The following is a 25024-nucleotide window of genomic DNA, read 5'->3' on the forward strand; positions in this document are numbered from 1 at the left end:
TTGCACTTTGTTCCCCAGCATTAATTTTTAATTAATATATTGACATGAAAGTTTCTAAATTAGAAAAAAAATCTGAAAACTATAATAAAATAAATAATTATAATAATTGATACTAAAATGTACGTATGTTTGACTTTTCTTAGGTGGTTACAGCTACTGGATCACTTGCTTTGGGAATCAATATGCCATGTAAATCTGTTGTCTTCACTGAAGATTCTATTTTTCTAGATGCTCTAAATTATAGACAGGTATTGAAATACACCGAGTCTCATTTGTTTTGTATATATGTACACGATACTTTTCATCACACCAGTTCAGAAAGTACTTTCTTTTTCAAATTGCTTCTGAATCATGTATATTGCCTTTTATGTTAAAATGAGTTTTTTTATTGTTTGGTATTTTTATCAACTCTGCAGATTTGCTCCAGGCCAGAGATTTAGCTGGATTATGTTCTTTCTTGTGCATTATCAATAGGGCTATGTATTAAATCAGTTATACCTGTGCATACCCATTGCAAGTAATGCTGTTGTACAGATGAAACTGAAGGCATATCTTGAAGACAAAGGGGTGTAGGTGTAAAGATATACATTAATATATAGTTTGGAATGGAAGAACGTTTATTAAGGCAGTGATGTACTACAAGAAAAGAATCCAGTCTGATGTTCAGTGCCCAGGCTGAGTATGAAAGACTGAAATTAAAAAAACCAAACCATCTCTTTACTTATAAACTTACTATATTTGATGCAGAATTTATTTAGAGATGATAAATGTGGAACCCTGTTGTGCCATTTTTACAGATGCATCACACCTTAGGTTTGTGAGGTACATTGAGATTCTTTGACAAGAAAGATACAAAGTGTAACATCATTATAATTTTAGATGATTAGTGAGTGTAAGGAGAAAACATTTACAGTTCAATTTGTAATTATAACTGAGGTGATAAGGAATCCATACTACCTGAGGGCATGTCTACACTACACCACTAATTCGAACTAACTTAATTTGAATTAGTTAAATCGAACTAAGCTAATTTGAATTAGTGCATCTAGACCTAAAAACTAGTTCGAATTAGCATTTTGCTAATTCGAACTAGCATGTCCACATTGAGTGGACCGAGGTTAAGGATGGCTGGAAGCAGTGCTGGCAGGGCATCAGATTAGGACTTAGAGCGTGGAGCTGCTGTCTCAGGCTAACCGAGGGCTGTGCTTAAAGGGTCCCGACCCCCACCCTGGACAGACAGTTCTCAGGGGTTCCCCACCTGCAAAGCAGTCCTGGCTTGGAGTGCCCTGAGTGCCCACACTCGGCACATCACAGCACTCGGCCATCAGCCCGGCTGCACTTGCCGCAGGCTGCCATCCGGGGGGGGGAGACAATCGGGGGGCTGCAGGAGAGCTTCCACCCCGAGGAGCCTGCAGAGCCTCCCTCACCTCCTTCCACTTACCCCTCCCTAGCCCCCCTTCCTGATGTACAAAATAAAGGACACGTGTGTTCAAAAATAGAAACTCTCTTTATTGAACAAAACTCAGGGAGACTGGGAAAAGGAGGTGGGAGAGGGGAAGAGAGAGGGTGGAAGAGGGGAGGGCAACTAAAATGATCAGGGGTTTGGAACAGGTCCCATATGAAGAGAGGCTAAAGAGATGGGGACTTTTCAGCTTAGAAAAGAGGAGACTAAGGGGGGATATGATAGAGGTCTATAAAAGCATGAGTGGTGTGGAGAGGATGCATAAAGAAAAGTTCTTCATTAGTTCCCATAATACAAGGACTAGAGGACACCAAATGAAATGAATGGGTAGCAGGCTTCAAACTAACAACAGAAAGTTGTTTTTCACAAAGCAGATAATCAACCCGTGGAACTCCTTGCTGCAGGTGGCTGTGAAGGCTAGAACTAGAACAGAGTTTAAAGAGAAGTTAGAAAAAGTCATGGAGGTTGGGTCCATGGAGTGCTATTAGCCAGGGGGTAGAAATGGTGTCCCTGGCCTCTGTTTGTGGAAGGCTGGAGATGGATGGCACGAGACAAATGGCTTGGTCATTGTTTTGGTCCATCCCCTCCAGGGTTCCTAGTGTTGGCCACTGTAGGCAGATAGGCTACTGGGCTAGATGGGCCTTTGGTCTGACCCAGTACGGCCATTCTAAGCTCAGGGCTCAGGGTCAGGGGTCTCAGTGGACCACCCTGATTTTCATGCAAACCTGCTCCTGGGTGGCCAGGTTGGCAGCTATCCTGCCCTAGATGGCCACTTTTCTGTGCCTAGTGCGGACGTCGTGGATGAGGTCCACGATCTCCGCACTAGACCAGGTGGGCGCCCGCCTCCTGCGGACCCGGGCAGGCTCCCGGGAGCCGCCAGTCTGGTCCCGGGAAGAGGCGGAGGGCTGGGTGGCAGCGGGTGGCTGGTTCGTGCCGTGCCAGGTGCAGGGTCTGCTAGGTGGGTGCTGGCAGGCTTGCACCTGGCACGGGCACCGTAGCCAGCCCGTGCCCCTTTAAGGGCTCCGGGGCCGAGAGGGGGGCAGACGAGTTTCCCTGGTGGTGCCCAGAGTGGCCACCAGGGAAATCTGGGGAGGGCTAGCCTCCCACTAGTTCGAATTAAGTGGCCACACAGCCCTTAATTCGAACTGCTTAATTCGAACTAGGCGTTAGTCCTCGTAGAATGAGGTTTACCTAGTTCGAATTAAGCGCTCCGCTAGTTCGAATTAAGTTCGAACTAGCGGTTTGTATGTGTAGCGCCTATCAAAGTTAATTCGAACTAACGTCTGTTAGTTCGAATTAACTTTGTAGTGTAGACATACCCTAAGATATATTAACTAGTTATATTGCTTTCTAAGCAATAATTGCTTAATGGTTATTTTCAAACTAGTATCATTAGTGTAAATGCTTTTGTACCCTAATATATCATGGAGAGGAGCACCATATACAATTTAAATAAAGAGAACAGAACAGAATTTTTGTTAAATATTAAAGTTTAGAATTTACAAATAATCCCTTTTAGATGTCTGGACGTGCTGGAAGACGTGGACAAGATATGATAGGAAATGTGTTCTTCTATGATATACCACTGCCTAAGGTTGAAAAACTTATAAAATCCAATGTACCCCAGCTGAGAGGCCAGTTCCCGCTGAGTATTTCCCTGGTACTGAGACTCATGCTATTGGCTGCAAAAGCAGATGATAAAGCAGATGCCAGAGCAAAGGTATATTCATTCATTTGTTAAAAAAATTCTAATTTTAATATATTATATATTCTCTCTAACCCAAACTAGACATTAGAAATGTAAACAGTCTGATACCAAATGAGGTGTGTATATAGAGCCTCTTAGTGTACTTCTGTGCAAGCACCTCTCTTCAGCCTGGGCCTGACTTAGGCTTGTGCTACTGTGCTAAATATAGCTAAATATGGCCATTCTTACTTTGGCAGGAGCTTCAGCTTTAAGTGCTAGGGAGTGGGGTGGAAATAAGATTTCAAGCTCGATCCTGAGTGGGAACATCAACGCTGCTATTTTTAGCCCCACAATGAAAGCCCTGAGAACCTGGGTCAGTTGACCTGGGGTTTGAGACCCACTACTATGAGGTTATTTTTCATTTTGCAATTTAGCTGTACCCCAAAGTCTCTTGTGCTATGAGGATACCACATCACATTAGCAGAAGAAAAGATGCTGCCAACAAGTTGGTTAAAGGTTTAGTCTTTCAAAAAGCATATTGTAGTTACTTCTACAAAGGTGTTTTAGTATTAAAACATCTATGTTGCTTATAGAAGTTGCTATTTTGATTTGGTCTCTTACTTCCTCTGTTTGTGTCCCCTCCTTATCTCTTTCTACTAGTTCTGTTTTCTCTTCTTTACTCCCCATTCACCTTTTGCTATAAAACATGTGAGAGACTGTATAAAGTCTATCAAGGTTTTAATTTAAATAGAGACATCAGACAAAGGGTGAACAAGTGATGAAGCATACAGACTTAATCAGTATTGGTTTGAAAACATATTAGTTCAACATTTTTGTTTTAAGTTATATTTTTCATGTCTTACCTAGCAGATGTAGGATGAGGCAGAAAAAACAGATAGAAAAGACGCAGTGAGAAAAGACAAAGGAGGTCACAGAGCTCACCATATGTCACGGAAAATCCGGGACAATCCCAAATTTAAGTGCTCTGTCTTGGTGTCCTGATCAAATAGCAAAATGTCCCAAAAAGCTCTGCTGGAGAAGCAGCAAGCTACAAATGGCTGGTGCACTGCCATTTATTTCCCTTCCCCCCGCTGCCAGAGCTCGCAGACTCATCCCCTAGCGTGGCACAGCAGCAACACTCTTCCTCCCCATCTCCTCACAGAGCACATAGATGGCTCCCTGCCTTGGCGATTTGCTGGCAGGCAGCTGGTATGGCTTCAGGAGTTCCCCACATTCCAGTACGCCACCAGGCAAGTTCCCGCCACCTCCTGCCCCACCAACACACGCCACATGGCCCTCTCCTTTCCCCCGCAGGACTGCCTCTGTCATGCAGGGCTCCGTCTTACAGCAGCCACCGTCACTGCTGCTTCAGGAGAGGAGGGGGTGCTAGGTGAAACCGTGGCAAAAGGCACCAAGGAGCCGCTCCCGGACCTCGGTGCTTTTGAGCTGCCATCTGCACCCAGGTGGAGGCCACACAGAGCCCGGCTGGGATGCTGCCACCCTCTGGAGGTATGCTTGGGCTCAGCTGGTGCACTTAGAGCGGTGTCACTTTCTCCCTTCCGCCTCTCCTCACCCCACTGGGGGAACAGTAGTGTATGGAGCTGATCTGGTGGAGTCGGGGTTTCCTTATCACCCCTCTCAGAAGCTGGAGTTGGTGAACGGGTGCCTCGCTGTTTGGGGGGGGGGAGCTAAGCTGGGCTTCCTCCCCCTCCCCACCCCGCAAATGACACCCCCATGCTCCCTCACTTGGGCCAAACCTTTGTCTGTCTTCTTCCTGTTCTACTCCTCTCATGATACTACTCAGAGAATACATATGCACCAGCAGCAGACACAATTTTCTACACTTTGGGTCCTAGTGACGTCCCCCCACAGTCTGGCATCTGAGGCGGCCGTCTCAGTTCACCTCACAGTGACGCCAGCCCTGCCCACTGGGATAATGGCAGCTCTCTGTCCAGAAACTTTCCACTCTGCAAAGGGGCATGAAGCCAAAATCCCACACCCCATCTTGCACCGACACCCTCTTTTGCTCCTGCACCCTCCCTCCTGGCCGGACACCTACCCCAGCAGCTTCTGCTCCCTCCACCTGGCCAGACACCCTGCACCCAGCCTGCTTCTGCACCCTACCTCCCACCCAGACCTCGCAACCTCTCCCCCTTCTACACCCCACTTCCCTCCCAGATTCTGCACCCCATCTCTATCCCACTGGCAACCCTGTCCCGCACACTGACCCCCTCATTTTTGCCCCCACCCCAGAGCTTAAGATGATCCATAAAATCAACTAACTCCAGAACTCCAGAAAAGTAAATGTGGCCTATAGGAAGCCCTGAACATCAGTTCTCCCTGTCCTTTCCCTTTGCCTCAAGGGTATTGAGCACGAGAGGAGTGAGGTGTTACAGTTGGAGGCAACATCAGCGACAGTTTGTTTTTTCTGAGGAGTTTTTTTGCTTCTCACTTGTGTGGTCCACAACTGATTTTTTTGTGCTCAGTGGCCCTTGACCCAAAAAAGGTTCCCCACCCCTGCCATACAGTAAACATTGAAACCTTTTGAGTTGGATATAAATTAATATTTTATTTTATTTAAAATGAAGTTTCATAAACTAACATGAGAAAGTTAAAATGCTTAATCTGTTTAATAATTTAAATCAAACAGTTCTCCCCACCACTAGCTGCACCACTAGCAAAATGGCTTGGGCATAATTATGTAATTAATGGTGAGTTTCCATTAGCAACTGGTGGTCTGTGGAAAGGTTTACATAGAGCCAAGTGGTTCACAGGACAAAAAGATTGAGAACCAAGGAAACAGAGGCACCTCTGGTCTCTTCTCCTGAGAGACTACCCTGGGCTCCCTGCTGGTCCACAAAAGCCCACAGATCTGTTACCAGGGCAGTGAAATTACTGTGCCACTCCATTGTGGATGATGGACAGACACTTTGTGAGTCTTCCTCATCCAAGCAATTGATGATTTAAACAGTGTGCTAAGATGCCACTGGAGGCAGGTTGTATCGTCTCTCTACAGAGAGGGTTTTCATGACTTGTCCCTTATATTTCTGAAGGATTATTAAATGTTAACTGGATCTTCTTTGGTAATATCAACAGATTGCTTTGGGCCCAATTCTAGCCTAAAGTTTAAATTGGGTCAGGCTTTTCGTAAACTGGTTCAGAAGTGGTCTCATTTGGCAATTATTATTGGTACTGACATATACATTTCTCAGTAGATTTACATATAAAATAGCCTAGCTCCATTGACCTCCATGGCAAATGTACCTTTCAAGCAGTGGTGGTAAGGGTTAGTGACATGGTCTTCACCCTTCAATTGTCATGGTTAGTTCAATATTGTCAGTATGGCTTTTGGAAACAGAGGACACTTGATAGTTTTGCAGTAACTTCAAAAAATGCAGTTTCAGTACATCTCATTAGGGATATAAATTCCCATTAATCAGTTAATGTTGGGTCATATTGGGGCTGCTGTTGGCTCCTAGCCTCTTCTGGAGCAACCCCTGTCCACAGCAAGATGGACTCCTGACAGAGAGAGGCTGTTTCAGACAGTGGCGCAGTCCCTGCCTACAGAACGCCACAGACAGGCTGATCTGGACGAGAGCAACCACTGTCTGCAATGGGCCCTCTTCTGGGCTGGAGCAGCCCCCTACCCACAGCAGGTGGGGAGCTGCTCCAACCCCTTCTGATTACCCGTTAACTGGTGCCGGTAAGCATCATCCATTAAAAGAACTTAGAAAGCTTTTCCATGAAGTTATGGGAAAGTTCTGGATGATTCCCAGACTATGAGTTAAATGGGGCTGCATCTCCACTGCAAAGTAATAGATCTTGGATCCTGGATCTCATCTTGAATCGAGGTTGGACCCCTAGTGCTGCAGTGGCATGGGACCTTAGGTCTGGACCCAGCCCTGGGTCAATGCAATTGTAGTATAGTTGCATGAGGGGGGAGGGGTTCCTATGGGGCCCAAACCCATCCCTGTTGGTAGAGGATGGTGGGAGGAGTCCTTAGAGGGGTCACATGACACCCTTTACTTGTGGTCACGTGTCCATCTTGACCCTGGAAATACTACCCTGGGGGTGGTACTTCTTGTGGCAAGTGGGCAGGGCTTAAGGGGTTGGGGCATGGCTAATGTGTCCCTATTTTTGGTTCAGAAAATATGGTCATTATACACAGGGCAATTAGGGCTACAGGTAATAAGAGGATGAGCAGGATCAACGATGGTTAACAGAGCAAAACCGGCAGGGATTAAGGGAAGGAGTGAAGATGTCAAAGTGAAAAGGCAACAAGCAAAGAGGAAAAACGTCCAGAATCTAACCTAAATTCGGAATAGTGTGAGGATGTGGGTAGGCCCCAAGAGCTGTAAAGTTCTGTTAGGACATTTCTTAGAGCAATAACTTTCACTCTTTCCAGACAACGGTTCCCCTTTCATGATACATGTAGCTTGGTGTATGACCACTCTGTCTGCCTTTCCATATTGTTCATGTTAATTGTACATAAAGAATCAGAAGCTCCTGCAAAATTCAGGATTTCAACTACAAGTGGGATAAATGAGTAAAAGAGGATGAAGAAGGGAAATAACTGAACATAAATCTGGTTTCTTTGGAGGAAAAATAAAAGGCCTAGGATAGAAGGAAAATAAAGCACTAACTTAAATTAATTGACAAGAAAATCTGGGTGAGCTACTTAAAATAATAAAAGTAAATATGTTTATTAAAATACTGAACATAGCCCTTAGAAATGTGTACAATATGTTCAAACCACAGTAAAACAATGCACATTTTAGTTTAAATATGGATTGTACTTCTCTGGCCCAGCACCCTCAGGACCTGGCCAGTTCAAAGTGGGTGAATCTGCTGGACTGCTGCTGGCCTGTGTGGTTTGCTCTGACAGCAGCAAAAGGGACAGCATTGACCGAGTGGGAACTAGAGGGTGCTCGGGAGAAGAGGCAGGATGGCTGAGGAGCCCTATGAGTGGTGGTTAGGAATGCAGCCCCAGTCTTCGGCCCCTGAGTGTTTCCCGGTCCTCTCTTCTTCTCTTCCCTCCTTGAGTTTCCAGAGTGCTGCAAATAGCTCTTGCAGTGCTCCAGAAGCTCTGGGAGGGCAGAGGAGGAATTGGTGAGTGCAGGGCCTGGCTTTTACCTGTGAGTGTTCCAGCCCAAGAGCATCCACAGGGATGCCGTACCACAGGTGTTGCTTGACAACAATAGACCAGACTATAGAGGTCCAACCTGTATTTAAGTATGTATTAATACCCTCATCTTGCAAAGATTTAGGCATCTGCTTAACTTTATGCATTTACACATTGCATAAAGGTAAGCACATGCCTTAATCTTTGTATGATCTGATCACAGGGTTGGACTTTTAAAAGCACCTGAAAGAGTTAGGTACCCACCTCCCAGTTAAAAGTAAAAACATTCTATAGGAGCTGGGGCCTACTTTCGTTGCTTGTTTGAGGCATTAAAACATTGCAATTCCTAAATTCATCTCTTTTTACCTAGGTGCTGTCAGTGTTGAAGCACTCACTACTGTCCTTCAAACAAGAAAGGAATGCTGAAATGTTAAAAGTATACTTTATCTTTTCCTTGCAGTTTCTTGTCAAAGAGGTAAGCTTTAAGTCTATTTGGTTAAGAGCCTATATCCAGAATTTCACTTTGTGTTACATAGTTTTTTTTTCTCAATCATTACTGAAAAAAAAGCCAAAAATTTTAGAAACTCTTATTTCTTTCATATAAGTGTTGTGTCATTCTTTTTATATTCTATAGAACCATTCAGGCTTAAGAAAAACTGGCTGAAAGAACCTCAGATAAAATAAGAGGAGTTTAGCCCAATTTTAAAAACACAGGGTGCATCTACACTGCCCCTGTCGTTCAAAATAAGCTACACAATTTGAGGTATGCCAATTCCGTAGTTTATTTTGAATAAATTTTGAAATAGCTTATTTAGAAATTTGGCGCTGTTTACACAGCACTTACTTAGAAATAAATACCTATACCCAAATGTCCCTTACTTCTTGTGGAATGATGTCTGAATAGTGAGCCCGTTATATAACGGATGCACTCAAAAGTGTGGAATAGCTATTCCTGGATACAGCTGCAGTGTAGATGTAGCCTTAGTGTTTCAGTCCTACATTTACATGAAGGCTGTTCATTTTTTGTGAAGTGCTAATACTGTTGCCTACATAAATATGATCAATGGCAAGATGTCCATCCACAAGATGTTTTATAATGCATATATATAATATGCATTGGAAGACAGGATTTTCCCAAAGACAAAATGTTAATAATTGTGCCTGCCTCAATTCACGAAACTTTATAATGTCCAGCACTTTGTATCTTGCACACTTGAACTAATTTAACAAAATGTTTTAACTAGGGCTATTTGGATCAAGAATGTAATCCTATGGGATTTACTGGACTTGTGTCCCATTTATATTATCATGAACCTTCAAATTTTGTCCTGGTTAGCTTTCTACTGAAAGGTTTGTTCCACAAACTGTGCCAGCCAATAGAGAATGGTAAGTTAATATCTCATACTTTTTAATTAATGCAACTGTATTTTTGTGGAGGACAATCTAAACCATGTTCATATATATTATGTGCTCTAACATTAATGCTCTGTGCTTAATTTAGAAAATTACAAAACACATGTGACATGTACTTTCTTCCATATGTTAATAGAATCTTTCTATTGTTATATGCTCACTAAGGTTAATGTCTAAAACAGTTGCAGTACCCACTCTAGATAGTATAAATGTAATTTGTTTTCAAATGTAGTAATTGTAGTTGTGTAAAAAAAAATCAAAGCGATCATGTAAAACTTCATTGTTATTATGGAGTTACAGTGTCTTTCCATAGTTAAGGCTGCAGCTGGGTTGCATTACAAAGTCCATTTTGAATCCCCATTCTGTGGACCTTATTTCTGATGTCTCTTCCATTATCCCAGTCAAAAATGAAAATGTATTAAGATTTTTTAACCCAGTTTGTTTTATATTCACCCTTTTGCTCTGTACACAAATACTGAAGCTTTCGTGTGTATCATGCTGAAACTTACAAACAGAAACAGAGCTTAGTTAAAAAAACAAAGGTCCCATTCTGCAAACATAGATTGGGTCCCAAGAATTTTTACACAAATTTCTAGTTTTCATTGATTTGCAGTCCATGTTACAATATAGTTCTGGTAGGTAATTCATATATAAAGTCTTTAGATGTTTTAAGATTTTCAAACTGTACATTTGTTTAGCTTAAATAACGCCTTCATCTTAAAAATTACTTGTGTTTGAATGTTTTTATTGTCTGTACAATAAAATGTCAAAGATTGACAAAGTTGAAATAGTTTACAGAGGAAAAAACTTTTGTTTTCAATGTATTATTGCATTTGACAGTGTGTTTTGCATACTCAGTTTCACTAAATCTCCTGTACTGGAAACCCTCGCCACTCACGGTGGATGCATTTCTGGCACAACTGCGCATGGCGAAATCCACAAATGCGGGGGGATGATGGTTTCCAACCCCCACAGTGAGCTCCCTATGGCTCCCAAACTCACCGTGAGGGCCAGAACTGCAGGGAACTCACTGCAGCTGCCAGGAGCCATGGTCAGTTCCCAGTGGCTCCCAAATTCATGTGCACCCAGCAGCCATGGGGAACTCACCCTGTCTCCTGGCAGCCGTGGGGAAGCTCACTACAGCTACAGGGAGCCACAGGGAACTTCCTACAGCTCCTGGCCCCTACCAATCCCCACCCCCCGGCCAAGACTAGAGAGACCCCATGAATATGTGGCATCGTAAATAGCAAATTCCACAAATCAAAAAGGTATATTGTGTTGCAGAAGAGATTGTTAGCACCACCTTTAAGTTTGCCAGACACATCCCACTATTAGACCCTAGGTTCAGTTGTCTATACTTTTGCGAGATTTTAATAATTTGGGCAGAAGCTTTTCATGATAAGGCCTGCCTCGGTCTGAATAATTTTGGAAAACTTCAGCCAAAGTGGTCAGATGTTTCCAAAAAAGAAGCTAGGTAAATATTCATTTGTTTGCTCATGTTGAAACATTCTGGCAATTTTTTTCTTTGAAATGCGCTAGTCTAGTATTCCCATACTTCAGAGCAGAGATTTGAAATTTGGCTTAGGGTGGTCTTTGTGTCATGAATATGCCTTTTGCTGACCTCATGAAAGTCTGTCCAAATTTGGCCATAGTATAAGCCTTTGAAAAATTAAGGGTTGCATATGCTCAGTAGAACCATGTCAGACCTGAACATCTAAAATCTCTGAAGAATCCATCCACACTGAATATACCGCAATCCAGGATTGCAGGATGCTAAGCAGTACTTTTCCTGCAATTGAAACTCTGGGCATGTGGAGGAATAAGCTTCCTAATTTGAATGCAGAGGAGACAAGAGCCAGACTGGAGGTTGGAGGGGGAAGGAATATATTGAGACTAGGATGTGGGGTGGAGGCTGGTGCTGCCGGCTAAGGGAGAAGAACTGGAAGTGGGGGTGCCATGAAGACTACAACTGACTGAAAAAGGAGACTGGAACTGGGAGTGAGATAAGGGACACTGGGACTGAGAACCAGTGTGGTGGAGGTGGGAGTTAAGACAGATGAGGGGCAGGATGAGAAGTAGAATTGGCTGGGCAAAGAGACTGGGACAGGAACTGGAGAGGACTAAGAGTTGCACTAGGAAACAGAGGGATGAGATTGGATAAGGCGCCTGGAGAGGGTGACTTTGACTAGGAACCACAGAAGACAGGCTGTATGAGTGGCAGGATGACTCAAGGTCAGTGTGGGAAGATACATATTAGGGCATCCTTTTGACCATATTCTCTTTGCCTCAGTTCCCCATATATATAAAGAGAATAATACCATCCCCTCATCTCACTGGGGGTTTGAGAAAATAAATAAATGTGAATGTTTACCTTCCTCTGCAGCACGGGTCACAGATCCCTTGTTCGTTTAAATTAGAGGAAATGGTGAATTGTCTGTAATTCAAAGTCTTTAAATCAGCCTTTCCTAATTTTTGAGTACTTGATTTTTCAACCTTAATGTTCTACTTAATGTAGTTTTTTGTATATAACAATAAATAAGTTCATCCCCCCAGTTTTCTTTATTATTTGTGTAGGTCCTTAACACAAGAACACGAAAGAGCAAAAAAATTTTAAAATCAGGAAAATATTACAATAAAAATTACCACAGTTGATAGAGAAAATCATGGAGAGATATAGAATCTACAATTACTTTTAATTATTTTTAAAATTACAAGAACTCAAGTTGGAAGTGTGTATTTAAAGGTTAAATACATTTTCTTATTTTGCATATTTATTAAGTGTACTTTCTGTTTGAAATAGGTTCAGCTGTTTTTTCTGAAGCTGTGATGGTGCAATTAGTACTAGTGCTAGCAAACTTATTTGGAAGGAGGTATCTACCAGCCTGTGCTACAAAATTTAGAACATCTTGCCAGTCAAAGGTAAAGAATGAATGTGAATTAATGAATGTATTATTTGCATTGTGATAATACGCAAAAGCCCTAATTAGGGATTGTGGGCCATTATTCTAAAGGCTGCATATATATATAGTGAAAAGACAATTCCTTTTTGAAAGTGTAGTCCCCTTACTGAAGGGGCCTCTGTTTTATTCTGAAAAGACCATGGGTGCTATAATCCAGACTACAATTCCCATGAGTCCTTGGAAAAAAACAGGAAGGGAGGACTCTGGGGGGAGAGAGGAGGCTCTTTCCATGTGCTTGAAGAAGAGGCCTAGCAGTCTGGGACTCTGCCTTGGAGTTTGGAACCAGAGGGGGAGCCAGGCTGCTGCCAAGGACATTGACCCAGTGCAGGGGCTGTTGGAGTGCAGCTACTGGATGCCTGTTGGAACTGGGAGTTAGCAGGCTGCTTCCTATAGGCACAGCATAAGGCAGTAATTTTGGGCCTTGTTGGAAAAGTGCTGCCTGGGACAGAGCTGCTGTTTAGCCTGGACCAAATCCTCACTACAGCTGCAACATCAGCGCGCCCACGTAAGTGTCTGGGACTGAGTCTAAGGGAGTGCAAACTCTGGGGTGGGGTCACTGTTGTCTAGCTATATAAGCTTTAGTTATTGTTATGTGTTTGTTAATGCTATTCATTGTGAATCTGTTAATCCCTGTTTATTTAAGTTAAGTAAAGATTGTTTATTTTAAAGTGTTCTATTAGATGTATATGATTAGTAGTTGTTCTGAAATTAGATCCAGATTTATGTTGGAATGAGTATATTCCTGGAGGTTCTCAAGGCACACCAGTGTGTGTACAAGGCCAGCCAGGTGGAGGCACCACCATTTTACATTCACTGTCAGCAAGGGACTGCAGCAAGGGGGTGGATAGGGCTCTCCAACTAAACACCATCACCACTGGGGTGCTCAGGATCTCTTTTGGGTTAAAACACCAGGCGCCCAGGCACACCTGTTAATGTGACCTGCTCCCCAGTAACCCAGGGAGGAAAAAGGGGGTTACAAAAGATCTAATTACTAAGAACTATAAAAGAGTAGCAATTAACCAAGAAGGGTCCAGTGGGTCCTCATTTATGTGAAAACTGTCCAAGTATTCTTTAGAGATGATACTGCTGCTTATATAGTTCTTGTGATAATGGTATTTTCTTTTTAAGTGTATTGATTAAACTGTCCTTTTCTAAAAATTCTAAACAATGTTCACGTGTCTCTTTTTCTTAACTTAAGATAATTCCTCCTTTCTTGCCTCACATTCTAATTCTGATCTCCAGTCTAAAGTGCTATCATCTGTGAAATCTATTAGACTAGAACATTGGCCCTAGAAAATGTATCCTTTTCTTTGGTACACCTAGATCCAAATTCGGGGTCAACATTTTTAGAAGTGTGATAATGGACAATAACATTGATTATGCACAGGGGAAGGACAGGGTGAGGGCAGAAAAGGAGAAATGTGATGTAGTCACTAGTATCCCTCCACACAAACAATATACATTTTGAACTCCAAGTAATTTTGTGTGAGATCAGCTGGGGATGGGATAAAAGGACAGAGCTTAAGAACAGCCCTTGTGTGTGAAGCTACCCCTCTAGCCAACTTTTCAATATCCAAACACAAAAAGACCATTTTTAATTTTATAGCTTCTAGGAGGGGTTATTGGATAGCTGTGACCAGTGGCCACAAAGCAGTAGAAACATTAATGTTGCTAGAGTGCCTGTGGAAAGTCAGGCACTAAGATGTGCAGAAGTGGGTTGTGAACTATGTGCAGTAACACATACCCCAATCCTCTTTGCACCAGCATGAACACTTAAAGTTATATGGAATTATATGCTGAGTTCTCTGTATCTTCAAAAATTCCATAATTTTAAGTTTTGTTAACTGTAGCCTAACTACAGGGATCTAAAGTTGGACATTTTGAAAATCTGGGCTATGATGTTTGACACTATAGTTGTTCCAGTATTTGCTTATAACCCTGACAAATGTGTTTTTGCATTGTAGTAGAACTAATGCTCTCAGATACCAGAAATAGTTTCCCTAAATAAGACCAGTTGTATGTTATTGCAGGTGTTTCTAGAACATCTCCCAGAAGAATTTTCTGCTGCTGTTCATGAATATAACTGCAAAATAAAGAAGAATTTTGGTTGTTTTCTTCTAACAGTTGCCAAGCTGGCTGACATGGAACAAGAATACCAACTTCCTTTATCAAGGATAGGTAGGCACTGGAAACACATACAAATGCATACTAATTTGAATGACTGATAGTTTTGATACTGGGGACTTAGGTGAGCAAAATGTTACACAGTTAAAGGCTGGTGAATTCAGCCCAGCTAATACAGACATATACAGTCTGTTGCTTCTATCATTCTACAAATGAGTACAGTAGTTGCAGATTATATTGAGATATTATAGCAATTACAGGGTACAGGGGAGGAGGCACATGGGTCAGCTACTATCCTTTCATGATTCTGAGTAGGGAATAAAATCAAATCAAAAGTACTCCTTTATGAAAGGGGCGAGGGGAGGGAGAATGGAGTATGTGTATTAGGTATAACTGCCAGAACCTGTAAATTGACTTTTCTTGTGCTGAGAAGAGCTAAAAGGGCAACTATCTGTCTGATCAAAATCCCGTCAGAACTTCTGCTGGCCAATTCTCATAAACTTCAGAGGGGTAGCCGAGTTATTCTGTAACAGGAAAAAATTAAAAAATAACAGTCTAGTAGCACCTTAAAGACTAACAAAACATGTAGATGGTATCATGTAGATGGCAAAACCCACTTCTTCAGATGACTGGAGTATTAGAAGTCCAGATCCAAGAATAAATAAGGGAAGGGGGTGGGGAGAGGAGGAAAAAGAGAGAAAAGGAGGGGGAGAGAGAGACAGAGAGTAGATGGTTCAATTAGTTACAAGGGGCTGATAAGAACAATTAGAACCTCCACTGTTTTGTTGGTTAAGTCATTATGATGTGGAAGGTAGTGTGAAAGCTAGCTGATGTCCCTGTTCATTCCATTTGCATAAGAATTAAACTTGTAAATGAAATTAAGTTCCAATCCTTCCCTGTGTATTTGGCTTATGGAACTGGCCTGAAATAACATGGTGACTTGGAGATCCATTAATGAGTGTCTGGGCGGATTAAAGTGTTCTCCAACAGTTTTCTGTGTATTGCCTTTTTGGATATCTGATTTGTGTCCAATTAATTCTTTCCTGTAGAGACTGTCTAGTTTGGCCAATATACATGGCATTGCTGGCATTTGATGGCATAGATCACATTAGTGGATGTGCAGTTAAATGAGCCTCTGATTTGGTGGCTGATGTAGTTGGGTCCTGTGATGAAATCGCTAGTGTAGGTGTGTGGGCAGAGTTGGCGCTGGGGCTGATTGCAGGTGTAGGTTCCTGGATGATTATGATGGAGGTGTGTTGTGTGGTTACTGGAAAGAATTTGTTTGAGGTTAAGGGGTTGTCTGTAGGTGAGGACTGGCCTGACCCCAAAGGTCTCAGAGTGAGGAGTCATTTTCCAGGATAGGTTGTAGATTGTTGGTAATCTGTTGGAGGGGTTTAAGTTGTGAGCTGTAGGTGATGATGAGTGGAATTCTGTAGTTTTCTCTTTTGGGGCTGTCTTGAGGTAGTTCCTGTCTGGGTACTCTTTTCACTCTGTCAACCTGTTTTTTTTCACTTCTCTGGGTGGGTATTTCTGTTTTAAGAATTCTTTACATAGATGCTATCGGTGTTTGTCTCTGTCTGTGGGATTGGAACAAATCCGATTGTATCTTAGGGCTTGGCTGTACACAATAGATTGAGAAATGTGTCTGGGATGGAAGCTAGAGGCATGAAGGTAAGTGTAGCGGTGGGCAGGTAAAGTGGTGGAAATTTGTCCATCATTTAATTGCACTGTAGTGTCAAGAAAGTGGATCTCTCATGTGGATTGTTCCAAGCTGAAGTTGATGGGGGGGATGGTGGAAGTTGTTGAAATCCCTGTGAAATTCTTCAAGAGTCTCTTTCCCATAGGTCCATATGATGATGTCATCAATGTAGTATAAGTAGAGTAAAGGTGCTAGGGGGCAAGAGCTGAGGAAACGTTCTTCAAGGTGAGCCAGAAAGATGTTGACATATTGTGGTGCCATGTAGGTGTCCATGGCTGTCTCGCTGACTTGAAGATGCAAACTGTCTCAGAATCTGAAGTAGTTGTGGGTGAGGACAAAGTCACAGAGCTCTATAACTGGGCACTTGTGTAACACCACAATATGCCAACATCTTTATGGCTACCTTCCACATCCTAATGACTTAACCAATCAACCAAACTTGGTGGGGCTAATTGTTCTTATCAGTCTCTTGTAACTACTTGAACCATCTCCTCACAGTCTCTCTCTTCCCCCCCTCCTCCTCTGCTCCCCCCCTTCACTTATTTATTCTTGGATCTAGACTTCTAATACTCCAGTCATCTGAAGAATTCTGTTTTGCCCACAAAAGCTCATGATACAATTCTCATAAAGTGAGAGGTTATTGAAAACTTGATTAATCATATAGGAGGCTTGCCAATACCAAAGGACTGGACACTGATCCTCAAGCTACTATGAGTTTCAGATTTTACCCAATAATCAGGCAGTTGCCAATAGTTTAGTAATTAAAATTAAAGGTTTTATTAATAAAAGGAAAAGAGTTGCAGTGGTTAAGAGCTCAGAATTGCTATGTCTATACTACAGAGGTTTTGCCCCAAAACTTGTGGAGCGTCGCACAAAAACATGCTTGAGGTGTGAAGTAAAATGAAAGAAAGGAGGGGTTTTTCCAGTGTAGGTATTCCTCCTCCTGCGAAGAAGAACTCCTTTTTGTGTAAGGGTTTTTTGCACAAGAGGGAAGAGGAAAAAGCACAGGTGGCCTGGTGGCTATTCTGTGCATAGCAATCAGGGTTTAGTTTTGAGAGAGTGTCCATGCAGTCTGGATGCTCTCTTCCGCAGAAGCACATTGCTTTTTCGATGCGCTTTTGCAGTATGGATGCTCTTTTGTGCAAGAAGTTTTTGCGGAAGATACCTTCTGCAAAAAGCTTCTTGTGGAAGAAGAGAGAGTTACTCACCTTGTGCAGTAACGTCTGTTCTTCGAGATGTGTGTCCCCATGGGTGCTCCACTCGGGGTGCTAGGCTCGCCCGGCTCCGCAAACCTGAGGATCTTCAGTAGCAGTAGCCCTCCCACTGGACCACGCACGCACGACCGCTGTTTTGCGCCTCTCAGCTGAGCGCGGTCCGGCTAGTCAGTTTCCTCCCAACCAGAAGCATCTGAAAAATATAGAAATATAACTTCGAAGCAGGGAGGAGGGTGGGACGTGGAGCACCCATGGGGACACACGTCTCGAAGAACAGACGTTACTGCACAAGGTGAGTAACTCTCTCTTCTTCATTGAGTAGTGTCCCCAATGGGTGCTCCACTCGAGGTGAGTCCACAGCAGTGGTCCGATGACAAATGCGTGCTTCGGAATCATCGGTTCTGCGCTGCAGACAAGACTGCGTGAGCTACTGCTGAGTTGGTCTTCAGAGAGTTTACAAGAGCGTAATGTTTAGCAAAGGTAAGATTAAAGGACCAGGTAGCTGCTCAGCATATGTCCTGTAATGGTACTCCGCGGAGATAAGCAGTGGATGCCGCCATGCTCCTTGTAGAGTGAGCTCGAGTTCGGTCAGGCAGGGGTTTGTTCCGTAAAGCGTAACAACGTCTAATGCAGGCGACAATCAAGCCTGATATGCGCTGTGCAGAGAGCTGTTTGCCCTTGCAACGTTCAGCTGTGGACAGTCGTTGAGATTTTCGAAAACTACGCGTCCTTTCGAGATAAAAAGCCAGCGCTCGTCTAACATCTAGAGTATGCAGACGGGACTCCTCCGGAGAAGAATGAGGCTTTGGGAAGAACGTTGTAAAACACATGGGTTCATTTATATGAAAAGCAGAATTGATCTTTGGCAGAAAGGCCGGGTGTACACGAAGTACCACGGCATCACTGGAAAACTGTGTGTACAGCGGGTCTGCCGAGAGAGCTGCTAATTCACTCACTCGCCGCGCGGATGTAATAGCAAGGAGGAACACCACTTTCATTGTAAGCATCCATAAATCAGTCGATGCTAACTGTTCGAAAGGAGGACGAGTGATAATGTCCAATACTAACGCCAAGTCCCATGGCTCCGGAGGAATCCTGTGAGCTGGATATAGGTTGTCCGGGCCCTTAAAAAACCTCTTGGTGAGGGGGTGTGCACACAGTGAATAACCGCCGATGGGCAGAAGGAAAGCGGAGATTGCCGCTAAGTGCACTCTAAGAGAAGAACATGCCAACCCTGTCATCTTCAGGTACAAAATATAATCCAATACCTGCTGGATAGGCAGTGAGAGAGGGTCGAGATCCCGTGCACCAAGCTTGAAAGCGACACCATTTCTGCAGGTAAGTCTTGTGCGTGGTGTGGCGTCTGCTGTTAATTAGTACATGTCTCACTTCGTGAGAACACATGAACTCCAACCCTTGAAGCCAGCTAGGAGCCACGCCATCAGGTGCATGCGGTCGATGCACGGGTGGATCATCGTGCCGTGCTGTTGAGATAGCAAATTGAACAGTACCGGTAGCCGTATCGGTTCGACAATTGACATCCTTGACAACCAAGTTAGCCATGTCTGCCGGGGCCAGAAGGGTGCTATTAAAATTATTGTTGCCTGGTCTGACGCTACCTTCTCCAGCACCCTCGGGATAAGCGGGAGAGGAGGAAATGCGTACAACTGGTGACGACTCCAGTCTAGCAGGAAGGCATCCCCCAAGGAGCCTGCTCCGGCGCCCACTCGAGAACAGTACTGATGACATTTCCTGTTGCTGCGAGTGGCGAAGAGATCTATCTTTGGGAAGCCCCATCGTTGGAAGAGGTTGCGGGTGACCTCCGTGTGCAGCTCCCATTCGTGCTGGGAGAAGAAATTCCTGCTGAGAGTGTCGGCCCAGACGTTGTCCTTGCCAAGAAGGTAAGCTGCCGTCAGGGTGACACCATGACGGATTGCCCAATTCCAGAGGTGGACTGCCTCTGCGCAGAGGGAGCGGGAACGCGCACCCCTTGCCGATTGATGTAATACACCGTGTAGATATTGTCGGTGAGGATCTGTACTGATTGACTGCGAATGACATGGACAAAATTCCTGCAAGTGTTGAAGACTGCTCGAAGCTCGAGAAAATGTATGTGTTGCAGTGATTCTTGGGGAGTCCAGAGGCCTTGCGCTTGGCTGTCCTGTAAATGAGCACCCCGGCCGAGCAGAGATGCGTCTGTTGTGATTTGCAGGGATGGTCTCTGAACATGGAAGGGAAGTCCTAGCAATATGTTCTTGGCGTCGCCCCACCATATCAGTGAGGTCCTGACCTGGTTCGGGATAGAGACTGCCCTGTTTGTGCTGTGGGTGTACACTGTGAATAGCCAATGCTGGAGACCACGGAGATGAAGCCTTGCATGAGGAACTACAGACGTGGTAGCCGCCATATGCCCTAGGAGCTGCAGGCAGGTAAGTATTCGAGATTTGGGGGAAATTGAAATAGTCTGTACCAAATCTCGAATTAGTTGGAACCTTTTCATGGGCAAGTATGCTCTTGCAGTTGAGGAATCGAGCCTCGCCCCAATGAATTCCAGATCTTGATTCGAAATGAGAAAAGACTTCTCAGCGTTGATTACGAGACCGAGAGCTTTGAATATCATGGTAGTAGTGGTGACCGCCCATATAGCCTCGTCGAAGGTGGGGGCCTTTAGTAGACAGTCGTCCAGGTACGGGAAGATGGTAATGTCGAGATGGCGAAGATAAGCAGCCACCACTGCAAGGGTCTTGGAAAAAACTCGTGGAGCCACCGAGAGGCCGAAGGGTAGAACTCGGTATTGGTAGTGGTCGACTCCTACCACAAACTGAAGGAATCGCCTGTGAGCTGGATGAATTGTTCTGTGGAAATAGGCATCCTGGAGGTCGAGGGAAGCGAACCAATCCCCCTCCTCGAGAGCCGGAATGATGGAAGACAACGTGACCATTTTGAATCTCTGCTTCCGCAGGTAACGATTGAGCTGACGTATGTCCAGGATAGGCCTCCAACCCCCTGACTTCTTCTGGGTGAGGAAATAACGGGAGTAAAACCCTCTCCTGTGAAACTGGGCTGGTACCCTCTCCACCGCTCCTAACGAGAGCAGATGGAAAACCTCCTGTCGTAACAGGTTCTCGTGAGAGGGGTCCCTGAAAAGGGAGGGGGAGGGAGGGGAAGGGGGGAGAGAGTTATCCTGTGGCAACTATGTCGAAGACTCACTGGTCGGTGGATATACGGACCAACGATGTTGATAAGGTCTCAGGCGGTGATGGAACAAGCCTTGCACGTTGTGTGGAGTCTCTATCAAGGGGATGGTACAGGGTCCCTCGACCAACCCATCAAACTTGCTGCCGACCTTGTTGCTGAACAGGCGCCCTGTTAGAGCGTTGTCGACGCTTTTGTGGGCGCTGTCTAGATCTTTGTTGTTGTTGCTGTTCAAAAGGTCTGGGCCGAGGTGTAGCATAAGAAAACGGTCTTTGCTTGTTATAGGGCGTGTATCTCTTGCGTTTATAAGGAGGCGTGTACATGCCCAGCGTTCTCAAAGTCGTGCGCGTGTCCTTGCCTGAGTGGAAGACCTGATCGGTGGATTGAGCGAAAAGTGACTGCCGATCAAATGGTAGGTCCTCCACCTTAGACTGCATGTCTTTTGGGATCACAGCCTGGTGCAACCATGACGCTCGGCGCATGACTATGGCTGTAGCCAGAGCTCGAGAAGCTGCATCAGCCGTGTCAAGCACTATCTGCAACGCTGTCCTGGCAATGGTGTAACCCTCTTGTATCACCACCTTCAAAATCTGGCATTTAGAGTCCGGCAAATGTTCAATAGGGGGACCAGTTTAGCATAATTGTCGAAGTCGTGATTTTCCAGTTGCTCTGCATAATTGCACATTCTTAAGGATGCAGTGGCTGAAGAGTAAACCTTCTTGCCTAGGAGATCAAGGCGCTTAGCTTCTTTGTCAGTTGCTGCATTTTTGGCTTGAGAAGTCTTCGCCCTCTGTTGTGCCGCGTCCACCACGAGGGAGTTGGGCTGAGGGTGCGTGAATAAAAAGTCCATCCCCTTTTGGTTTATAAAGTACTTCTGGTCTGATTTCTTATTAGTCGCCAAGGATGTAACTGGGGTCTGCCAGACGTCATCGGCAATCTCTAGAATGGCTTCATCAAAGGGAAATGCCATCTTTGACTTCTGGGACGGTTGCAGGTTCTTCAACAGCCGATGCTGCTTTTGTTGCACGTCCGTCGTATGGATCTCTTGGGACTGGGCTATCCTCTTGAAAAGCTCCTGGAACTGTCTATGGTCCTCCGCAGGAGACAAGTCCCCAGAGACCACGGCATCATCAGGTGATAAAGGTGAGTTGGGAGCCGGCGAAACCAGACTCTGATGGTCCTGATGTGTGTGGTCATCCTCCTGATAGACGGATGCTGAGTCCTCCGCCGGAGCCGGTGGAGCAGCCGAAGATGAAGATTGTACTGGCGGCTGTGGAGATAGAGTCCGGCTGGATCGCGGTGAGCGCGAGCGGAGACGTCGTCTATCCCGAGGAGAGTGATTGTCATAATAATGACGGTCGTAATGATGTCTGCGGTATGGACTCGGAGAACGTCTGGAAGAGTATCTTTCACGAGTGTCATAACGACGAGAATATTCTAGGGTTCTTGGGGACCCTGGAGAAAAGATCTCTGGGAGTAGTGAGAAGGAGATTGTGAATAACGCTCTCGGCGATATCGGCTTGACGGTGAGTGGTGGGATGACCGGTAGTAGTGGTCTGGGGCCGATGAGTAATGATAATGATGATGAGGAGCATGATGATGCGCAGAGTAAGATGACCTAGGAGACACCAGTCCCGGTGAAAACATTGCATGGTCGAGTGTCAAAGACGGTGTCCGGAGCTGCGCTGACTTGTGTTGTGCTTTTGTCGGCACCGCGGAGTTGGAAGCAGGCAGAGGTGCAGAGTATAAGGGACTAGGGGATGATGAAGCAATCCCCACAGCCTGGTTGTTTATTAGCCAACCCGGTGCCGTAGGCTGCAGGTCCAATGCGGGTAACACCGATGCCGCAGGATATGAGGCAGAGGCACCCTCTTGCGGCGCCGATCCCGGTGCCGCTGACCCCGGCACCGGGGGAGAAGCCGCAGCAACAGCTGGGGAGGACACCGGCACAGCCGCTTCTGCGGCTACAGTCATCTGCGCATGCACAGGAAAAGCCGGTGCCGGGGCGTCCGCCGGTGGTTTTTGAGCGGCGGTTTTATCCGTTGCTGGCACCGACTCTACTCTTGAGCCCCTCACCGGTGCCGGGACCTGTTCCTTGCGGTGGGCTCTGACAGGAACGGAGGAGCTATAGCCCTTGCCTGTTCTATCCGCAGGAAGCCTCGGCGAATGGCCAGAGGTTCCTGGTCTGTCCCCGCTGCTTACTCTGCTCGCCATGCTGCGGAGACTGTCCTGAGCCATCCGGTCATCAAGCTGCCCAGCCGGCCGCGGGGCTGACGTGTCCGGAGCCTGGAGGGCTTTGTTGAAGAGGAGAACGCTAAGTCGGAGCTCTCGATCCCTCCTGGCGCGAGCTGTCAATTTGGCGCAGTGACTGCACTTCAGGAGAACATGTCCGTCCCCAAGACATTTTATGCAGCGAGAGTGTCCATCTGATACCGGCATGGCATCTTGGCACTCAGTACACTTTTTAAAGCCAGGTGATCCTGGCATCCTTATTGCGACCTGAAGCTTGACAGACAAGTACAGGCAAAAACTTTTTTTTTTTTAAACTAAGAGCTACTACTAACTACCACTATGCTAATATTAACAATTTATAACAGAAACAGAAGAAAAGGCTAAACTAACTAATTTTCCTCACTCCTCTGAGAGGAGGGGGAGCCTAGGGTAACTCCGTCTGCGGCCGCGGACGGTTGAAAGGAAACTGACTAGCCGGACCGCGCTCAGCTGAGAGGCGCAAAACAGCGGTCGCGCATGTGCGGTCCGGTGGGGGGCTACTGCTACTGAAGATCCTCCAGTTTGCGGCGCCGGGACGAGCCCAGCACCTCGACTGGAGCACCCATTGGGGACACTACTCGAAGAATCCTGCAGTGTAGACATAGCCTACAGAGATGTGAAAAGTCCTTACGTTAGTTTCATAACAGAGACGGTGAGATTGCTAAGTCTTTCTGGAATCAATTAAAAAAATTATGGTCAAATAGGCAATCTAGGCATAGAGTTTATTCAAATTCTTCCATGAGAATTCCAGGGTAAATGCTAAATCACAGTGAACCTGGAAGAGACATCAGTGTTGTGGCTTAGTCCTTTTCTATTAAAGTTTAAGAAGACCTCAGATAAAAGCGATCAGTCCTGAAACATTCTTTATAGTACTCTACAATCTGATAAGCCTCTTGATAAGCAGTTGTCACAGCAGGGCCTTCCCTGATGAAGAACACACAGTGTAGACTTTTGTTTTGAAGCTAATCTTCTATTTTCTATGTACACATAGATTAGTTGCATCCATTAACATAGCACAATTAACCATTTAAACAATCAACACAGTTCATTATAGCATAGAGAATTAAGATGAAGATAAAGTAAATATTAGTTCCTACTTTCTTATATCTTTAAGGTTAATTGAATCATCCACAAAGGTAATATAGGACCATTAAGCCATGAGAGCGAATTAGCATCTACAAGCTAATCAAATTACATTGTGAAACTTCTAACAAGGTATAGATTTAACACAGAACAAAACACTTAGCATCTACCCTTGATTTCTGAGTCACCGCCACCACCACCAGGTCCATGCTGCAGCTATATATTGGTACCATAAGAATATACGAACATAAGAACGGCCGTACTGAGTCAGACCAAAGGTCCATTTAGCCCAGTATCCTGTCTGCCAACAGTGGCCAGCACCAGGTGCCCAAGAGAGGGTGGACTGAAGACAATGATCAAGCGATTGGTCTCCTGCCATCCCTCTCCAGCCTCTGACAAACAGAGGCCAAGGACACCATTTCATCCCCTGGCTTTTATGGACCTAACCTCCATGAAATTATCTAGCTTCTCTTTAAACTCTATTATAGTCCTAGCCTTCACAGTCTCCTCTGGCAAGGAGTTCCACAGGTTGACTACACGCTGTGTGAAGAAGAACTTTCTTTTATTAGTTTTAAACCTGCTACCCATTAATTTCATTTGGTGTCCTCTAGTTCTTCTATTTAGGGAACTAATAAATAACTTTTCTTTATTCACCCTCTTAACACCACTCATGATTTTATATACCTCTATCATATCCCCCCTCAGTCTCCTCTTTTCTAAACTGAAAAGTCCCAGTCACTTTAGCCTCTCTTCATATGGGACCTGTTCCAAACCCCTAATCATTTTAGTTGCCC

At 44.9% G+C, this 25024-nt stretch overlaps 2 protein-coding genes across 15 annotated transcripts in view; one reads left to right on the forward strand and one right to left on the reverse strand.

Moving 5' to 3' along the window:
- LOC102451696 (putative ATP-dependent RNA helicase DDX60) overlaps positions 1 to 25024 on the forward strand; it is a 113070-nt gene that overhangs the window by 69045 nt on the left and 19001 nt on the right. For 10 of the 14 annotated variants that reach the window (XM_075930183.2, XM_075930168.2, XM_075930171.2 and 7 more), the window contains 7 exons: positions 144 to 248; positions 2982 to 3182; positions 4464 to 4658; positions 8642 to 8746; positions 9516 to 9657; positions 12485 to 12603; positions 14675 to 14822. In XM_075930183.2, the coding sequence (XP_075786298.2) occupies positions 144 to 248; positions 2982 to 3182; positions 4464 to 4658; positions 8642 to 8746; positions 9516 to 9657; positions 12485 to 12603; positions 14675 to 14822 (1015 nt within the window). The remainder of the gene's footprint in view (positions 1 to 143; positions 249 to 2981; positions 3183 to 4463; positions 4659 to 8641; positions 8747 to 9515; positions 9658 to 12484; positions 12604 to 14674; positions 14823 to 25024) is intronic. The other 4 variants (XM_075930187.2, XM_075930186.2, XM_075930188.2 and 1 more) reach the window with 2 other exon arrangements.
- Positions 1 to 25024, reverse strand: part of LOC102448131 (uncharacterized) — a 64389-nt gene that overhangs the window by 1613 nt on the left and 37752 nt on the right. The window lies entirely within an intron of this gene.

This window comes from Pelodiscus sinensis, chromosome 4, assembly GCF_052426305.1.
Source record: "Pelodiscus sinensis isolate ZL-2025 chromosome 4, ASM5242630v1, whole genome shotgun sequence".
NCBI lineage: Eukaryota > Metazoa > Chordata > Testudines > Trionychidae > Pelodiscus > Pelodiscus sinensis.